Source organism: Aphanomyces astaci (assembly GCF_000520075.1).
Source record: "Aphanomyces astaci strain APO3 unplaced genomic scaffold supercont1.9, whole genome shotgun sequence".
In the NCBI taxonomy this organism is placed as follows: Eukaryota; Oomycota; class Saprolegniomycetes; order Saprolegniales; family Verrucalvaceae; genus Aphanomyces; species Aphanomyces astaci.
This window is the reverse complement of record NW_009798272.1, coordinates 1,523,044-1,530,432: the sequence shown is the minus strand read 5'-3', so window position 1 is coordinate 1,530,432 and position 7,389 is coordinate 1,523,044. Positions and strand designations below refer to the sequence as shown.

Genomic DNA, 7,389 nt, shown 5'->3' with positions numbered 1-7,389 from the left:
AGGTATGGTAGAGGTTTTTGTACTTCTTGGGCATTCGCTTGATTTGCTTGGTACTAGGACGCCCAGTGCGTCGGCCATCGAGCTGAGTTGGCGCCATTATTGTTGCAACTTGCCGCCTTTCTGCAAATCAATGCAGGATTTATAAAGTTTCATGGGTATAGTTTACGAACGAGGTATTGTAGAAAATAATATATTGACTGAATAAGTATTTACAGTTTTTTTCTCTTCGCAACTGACATGTCAACTAAAGTAGTACGCGAAATTATAGCTGAGTCTCGCCTTGCTTTCGGCGATATTGCGTTGACGTGTGCTCATGAAACTAGGTCCAAGCATCTAAACGATGAAAGTAGGTACACCCCCAAAGTATCACGTCAATACCTGACCTGCACGCCGAGTGCTGTCCAAGTTCTCTGACTGTCACCGCACTGAGATGGGGTCGATATAAACGCAATTTTTAGGTAAATAGTTTGAGCACTGTAAAACTCAAACATTATCTTTGATAAGTTGATTTGATGTAAAGACGAAAAATCTTCAACTTTTACTATATAAGGAGATTCAATAAAACCTGATTGATTAACCGAATATCAGGTATAATGCGTAAACTTCTCCGCATCTCAACAACTTGTGTTGGATGCTAGTGACGTTGAGCGCAATCGCTTGATCTCTTCCGATCGGGTGATCGTCGAGAATTATTTTGGGCGGGTGTGTGCGTTATGGAAGGCCTCATACGCGACGTTCACGTGGTCGGAGAAGAACTATTGTGCTATTCAACGAACGACGTTTGCCCTGACGAACTTTCACCTGTCGTTGATGCCCCTACGTCTTGAAGACGAAACCTTTTATGGAATGGTCTTGGCGCGTTACGAAAGGATGGCAAATGAAAAGAAGCGTAAGCGTGCTGAGACGCAGCGCCGCTATCGTTTGAACCGACAAGAGAGAGCTGCATTGGACTTGGGCCGTGCTACCCGCAGTCGTTTGTACTAACAGTAATACAAGTTGTATTACTAATACAACTTGCTTTGATTTGGTACGATAGTTTGTGAATTTTCAGTCATTCAGGATTTCATCAGTAACTCAGTCATTTCGGAATTTACACTCTTTTAACTCAAAGAGGTATCACTGATCATTTGCAAGGTTGTTGCGTTTTAGTGCATCGACTGTTACAAATAAATGTAACTTTCGAAGTGAGTGGATCATATTGTTTTTATCTCTGTTAAATTGTGTAATACGTAGCTACTGGTTTAAAGATCTAATAATCAGACAGTGGATATGATATGTACACTACAGTCAACTGTACTAACGTTAGTACTATTAATAGTCCATGTACGTCGAATTGTACGACATACTGTACGTATCCAACAAAGAGTATGATATATGTACAGTACAGCACTACTGGTCCAGTCTCTGTACGTAGAACAGAGACTGGAACTTCTTTTGCTAAAACGTTACGAAGGTGTTACTTTGGCAATACTGTACCCAGACTTGAAATTATACCGGGGGTATCGTAATCGTTTTCGTAACTACTAAATAATCAGACAGTGGATATGATATGTACTGTACACAGCTGTACACAGCACTACAGTGAACTGTACTCCTTGTAGTACTATTAATAGTCCATGTACGTAGAATTGTAGTACGACATACGTATCCAATAAAGGGTATGATATATGTACAGTACAGCACTACTGGTCCAGTCTATGCACGTAGAACAGAGACTGGAACTTCATTTGCTAACGTTACGAAGCTGTTACTTTGGCGGTACTGTACCCAGACTTGAAATTTGCACCACCATAATGGTACATCGTACCGTTACTTGTAACTTTTTTTACCAGAGTTCGCATGCACCCGCAGGCTACATACAGTACTGGTTGACGGCAACTTCAGCCCTGGCACATACACAATTCGATGTCCCTTGCTCATCCATTATCCAAGAACCGTCGGTAGCAAATTGTTGTACTTACTTACCCAGTGCACAACTATATACGCATTGAAAATCGAGTACAATCAAATCCCTGAACCCTAGGGACAATGAGGTGGTAGAATGAGGAGATCGAGCCTGAAATCTGTAAATGGGGTTGTTGGGCTCTACATATGGTAATCATCGTGCCGTACTGTATACTACTTCGAAGTATTGTACAGTATCTCATTCTGATTTGGGTGCAAGCGATATGAAATACTTCAGTTTTCCCGTCCCCAACTAAACTGTCATTCTTCAATTCTGTTCATCAAACGCACATGAAAGCTAGTCTCGCCCTCTCCACCGCGCTCGCAACCACTGCGTGTGCCGCCCGACAATCTTTCAAATCCCTCAGCTCATCCGATCAAACCTCGTTGGAGCAACAGCTGGACGAATGGAAGGCGTTGTACGGCCCCATTGCCCGAGCCAACGGCTTCTTCCCCCGAACCAACAGGGAATCCGCCCAAGTCAATGGTCATTCTATCGATGAACTCGAGCGCTTCCACCATACCGTCCAAGACGTGGAGCTCGCTACCGCTACCAATCCGGAGGCCGAGTTCAGTCCGTTCAACCAGTTTGCTCTCTTGACCGACGACGAGTTCAAGGGCATATTGTTGAAGTCGTTTGCAGGACAAAATTTCACTAACGCCGCGCCCTTGCCCGAGTTGGCAAATGAGCGCGCTTCTGAAGCGGACTGGTCGACATCAAAGTGCAACTCCCCGATTCCTAATCAAGGCCAGTGTGGGTCGTGCTGGGCCTTCGCCACCATCGGGACGGTGGAGACTGCTCACTGCATTGCCACTGGTGAACTCTTGGACTTGTCTGAGCAACAATTGGTCAGCTGCTCCAAGAATGGAGGCAACCGGGGCTGTAATGGCGGGATCCCTCCTTCTGCCATTGACTGGATGCAAAAAGGCGTGTGCACCGAAGAGTCTTACCCGTACACGTCGGGTAAAGGTGGTCAAACTGGTACCTGCCAAACTAGCTGCACCAAGAAGAAACTGAGCATTGGCAAAACCAAGCAAACGACCGGCGAGGGTTCGCTCATGACAGTTCTGGAAAGCCAGACCGCCACTGTGGCCGTCGAAACTGCCAACGCAGTGTGGCGCAACTACAAGAGTGGCGTCGTGTCTCAGTGTCCTGGGGCCCAATCCGACCACGCTGTGATTGCCGTCGGCTATGGTACTTCCACGACCGATTACTTCAAGATCAAGAACTCGTGGGGGACGCAATGGGGCGAGAACGGGTACATATACTTGAAGCGAGGAATGAGTGGTAAGGGAATGTGCAACGTCGCGGAATGGATTTGGTATCCTGAATTAAGCGGATCGTCTCCAACTCCGTCGTCTAACCCGACCCCATCCTCCAGCCAGCAGCCTACTCAATCAACCCGCAAACCTTCTTCGTCCGCCCCCAAGCCCTCGACTGACACCCCTATGACGCCTTCGTCCAGCAAACCCACTTATCCCACTCGCAGACCGTTCCCTTCTTCGTTCCCCCCCAAACCCGCAACTGACTCGCCTATGACGCCTTCGTCCAGCAAACCCACTTATCCCACTCGCAGACCGTTCCCTTCTTCCTTCCCCCCCAAGCCCGCAACTGACTCCCCTATGCCGCCTTCGTCCAGCAAACCCACTTATCCCACTCGCAGACCATTCCCTTCTTCGTTCCCCCCCAAGCCGTCAAAGCACACCCCAATGACGTCAACTCCTAACCCTTCGAGCAACACCCCTACTACCACCAAACGCCGATGCACCAAGCGCCCTAAACCGACCAAGAAGCCCAAACCCACGGGACCTTCCCCGTCATACACCCCTTCCCCCACGATTGAGCCTTCTTCGACATATGTCCCAAAGCCTACAACTCAACCTTCTTCGACATATGCCCCAACTCCGTCTGGCAACGGTGTGAAGGACCAACTGATTGCCCAAACCAACAAAATTCGCGCGGCCCACGGTATCGGTCCGCTGACTTGGGATGATGAGCTGGAGCCCAAAATGCGGACTTGGGCCAAAAGCTGCCCTGGCTTTAAGCACGGGGGCCCCGCTGGCTGGCAAAACTTGGCCACCAACACGGCGTGCGGGTCGAGTGGCAAGGACTGCACGAAGGTGGTAGGGGCGTCATGGTTGTGGTACGACCAAGAAGAAACGTTCTGGAACTACGGCAGCAACTCGTGCAACGGGGGCTGGGCCAAGTGCGGCCACTTCTCCAACATGATGAGCCCCGAAGTCAAGTCCATGGCGTGCGGGTGGTCTGAATGCGCCAACGGCAACCACGTCTGGTGCAACTACGACACCCCTGTGAAGAGTCCCAAGGTGGGCAAAATCACAGGCATGACCAAAGCCGAGCTCAAGGCCAGCTTGACCGCCTAAGTGAATTTCCCGTTGTATATTTGTATGTTACAACTAAAAAAAATGTATTGTGTCACTTGAAATGTGTTTGATACTAGGGTAAGATTTAATGACGTACAATAGGCCCCAAAATCAGTCATTCATGTCTTGAGCAAAACCTGTGCTATTCACAATACGTTATCGAGGTACTTCTATCCAAAATACTACCAAAACGCATTGAAAGGTGAGTTTACTGTTAGTAACCAATCACATTGCTCATAGTCACATGTGTCGCACTGCCTGTCGAAGTGGATCTCGTTGTGTAACATATTCTACATTCAATTCAGCAAATCTCATGTGTCCTTGAGCAAAAAGCATGTGCGATTCAGCAATTCTTATGTGGCTCTCAGAAATTCTTATGTGCTCCTCAGTAATTCTTATGTGGCAATATTTTATCTTCTACTTGAAGGAGTTACTTCAAGTATACGTATAGTGTTCATGATTATAGTAATTGAGTTTGGATTATCTTTTATTTAAGACATTCCGTGAGGGAACCACATATTGGGGAACCGCTTCGCCAATTGTAACGCGCCTGCTAGACCAGGGACGGTGTGTAATCTTCGGTTTTTACTTTGAGTTAAGTAAGAAACCGATGCTCTACCACTGAGCTATTTTCCCTCCCCTGTATAGTGTTCATGAGAATTGCTACTAGTAGTATATAATGTCCGATGTGGAAATATCCGGATTTTTGGTGTCAGACCGACGAATTTCGAAATTACTGTCGAACCTATTCAGGAAGCCATGCTGGTCAAAATATGTATAATAACGTTATTAGAAATAACTCGGCTTCTTACGACTTTTGAATATCTCCAAGAATACTCATTTCCCATTGGCTGCCGACTAACTGGATTCGAAATTCGTCGTACTACGGCAGCAACTGGTGCGACGGGGACTGGGCCAAGTGCGGCCACTTCTCCAACATGATAAGCCCAGACGTCAACTCCATGCCGTGCGGGTGGTCCGAATGCGCCAACAGCAACTACGTCTGGTGCAACTACAACACCCCCGTGAAGAACCCCAAGGTGGGCAAAATCACCAGCATGACCAAAGCCGAGCTCAAGGCCAGCTTGACCGCCTAAGCGATTTTCGAGCTCTACATATTTGTACGTATGGAAGTATGTAGCAGCTAAGACAATGCTCTGTTTCACTTCACTCTTGAAATGTGTATTGACACGATTTTGTGACACAACGTGACGGATCTGTGATTGGCCGATTTTGTGCTCATTGCTCGCTAGAGTGACTGTGGTGCATGTTATGCGTGATTTTCGGAAGAAAAAATTAAGTGGAAGAGTTTATATTTCATTTTTAGGTCTAAAAATGGATACAGTATGCGGGGGCTGGTAGTGCCTTGAGGTGAAAATGTGTGAGTTGCCGCTAAAACGTTTTTTGTCAAAGTGGTTGACAGGGTGTCTGTGGTGATGTGATAGAATAAAAAGTGAATTGTTGATAGGACTCCTGTGGTGATGTGATTGAGATGTAAAAGTAATTTTGTCAATGTGGTTGAGAGAGGGCTTGTAACGTTAGTGAGTTTTCTATTTTTGGGGTAAATTGCTGCTTTTTTAAGTCCTTGTAACGTGAGTCATTTCTGTTTTATATGATCGAAATTTCTGCCAGGGTGAGCTAGTTGCTGTAAAATGTCACAAGGGATGTTTTGATTGAAATGGACAAAAGATTCAAGTGTAAGATTTTAAAGTGATTTTTTGATTTGAAAATGGACACGAGAGGGCTGGTAGTGCCTTGAGGGGAAATGTGTGAGTTCCGCCTTTACTACTGTGCTCGTGCAACAAGTGATTATTCTTTCTCGGTTTCGATAGATTTGCAATGAGTTCGAGTTACCTTCAGTCACCTCGTAGTCACCTCATCCGTCACGGCACTCGCCAGCAAGTCGCTTTGATTAAATGCGGACCCCATTGTTATCGGCCAAGCCTCTGTTCGACTCCCCGTGCCTGAGTGCGGGTAGCCGAATGATGGTCACGCACGACATTTGAAGAGTGTGAAATATGACCTGGATCTGGAGCGGCACATGTTCCGAGCTGATGGCACACTGTACGATGCATGACTTGTAGAGAGTAGTGAAGTGAAAGGAGGGAACTGACTGATTGACTGGATAATGAAGTTAATTTTGGATTTGTCATCGAGGTTAATCCGTAGTCGTCGGTTGCGAACACCGGCGCAAGACAACACCCATCCAAGACGTACGATGAAGACTTGCTGGACGGATCCGAATTGAACCGAAGCGACCAAATTACCGAGCTCAATGGCAGCACGGTGTTTGTGTTTCAGCTTAGAAACTTTGTAATGGTAGCTCAGGATTTTAAGAGGTGGCAGCGTAAATAGGAGACTCCAATGAAAACACATTGAAAGAAAGTGGTGCTTTCCAGTAATGTAAGTTTGACTTAACATGGATGCTGGACGATTCGATTCGAGCACCACTGCGAGGTGAGAGTACAGTCAACGAAGGAATGGTACGCCATCGAATTTCAAAAATTGACAACTGTATATTTGACCAATAATATTCAAACACAAAAATAAAGCCTTCTGATTGGCCGTATTATTTTTCTCCCGCCCGCGCGATATTTTTTTGATTTGCATGATCACTCGCCTCTCATTTCGAACAACATGAACTCGACGCTTCGAAAGTCAAAGCGCTGCTACAGTGTGGCAGTCAAGCTTGATATGCTTGGACAATTGGAGACTCAGACCGACAGCCAGGTTGCCAAAGCCACGGGTATATCTCGACGCACTATACGAGGATGGAAAGATCAACGCGACGAAATCCTGGCTTACACTGGAAACAAAAAACGCATGAAAATAAGCCCCGGTGGACGTTGCGAGATATTCCCCGACCCTGATGGACTCCTCGAGTTCATTACGGAAATGCGAAACAAAGAGCGAGCCCTGACAACGACTCATATCATCAATTGGATTAAACGTCACCAAGCGCAATGGCTACGACTCTATCTCAGTGGCAAGCAGCCCGGCACCGGCTACAATAGCCTCCTTCGCCTTCTGTAGTACTTTTGTAATCGCAAGGGCTTTACT

At 46.6% G+C, this 7,389-nt stretch overlaps 4 protein-coding genes across 4 annotated transcripts; all 4 read left to right on the top strand.

Annotated features, from left to right (window-relative positions):
* Positions 1-606: 606 nt before the first annotated feature.
* On the top strand, positions 607-1,024 carry H257_05265 (hypothetical protein; the record flags this gene model as incomplete). Its single annotated transcript, XM_009830070.1, has 1 exon — positions 607-1,024. A coding segment is annotated over one exon (378 nt), but the record flags the coding sequence as incomplete, so codon positions are not given.
* Positions 1,025-2,197: 1,173 nt separating this feature from the next.
* H257_05264 (hypothetical protein) lies at positions 2,198-4,329 on the top strand (the record flags this gene model as incomplete). The annotated part of the gene is made up of 1 exon (XM_009830069.1): positions 2,198-4,329. Exon 1 carries the CDS (start codon positions 2,236-2,238, stop codon positions 4,327-4,329), a length of 2,094 nt encoding a protein of 697 aa, XP_009828371.1. The 5' UTR covers positions 2,198-2,235.
* Positions 4,330-4,417: 88 nt separating this feature from the next.
* H257_05263 (hypothetical protein) lies at positions 4,418-5,426 on the top strand (the record flags this gene model as incomplete). The annotated part of the gene is made up of 2 exons (XM_009830068.1): positions 4,418-4,422; positions 5,222-5,426. The coding sequence occupies 2 exons, from the start codon at positions 4,418-4,420 to the stop codon at positions 5,424-5,426; spliced, it is 210 nt and encodes a 69-aa protein (XP_009828370.1).
* Positions 5,427-6,966: 1,540 nt separating this feature from the next.
* Positions 6,967-7,362, top strand: H257_05262 (hypothetical protein; the record flags this gene model as incomplete). The annotated part of the gene is made up of 1 exon (XM_009830067.1): positions 6,967-7,362. The coding sequence occupies one exon, from the start codon at positions 6,967-6,969 to the stop codon at positions 7,360-7,362; it is 396 nt and encodes a 131-aa protein (XP_009828369.1).
* Between the last annotated feature and the right edge of the window lie 27 nt (positions 7,363-7,389).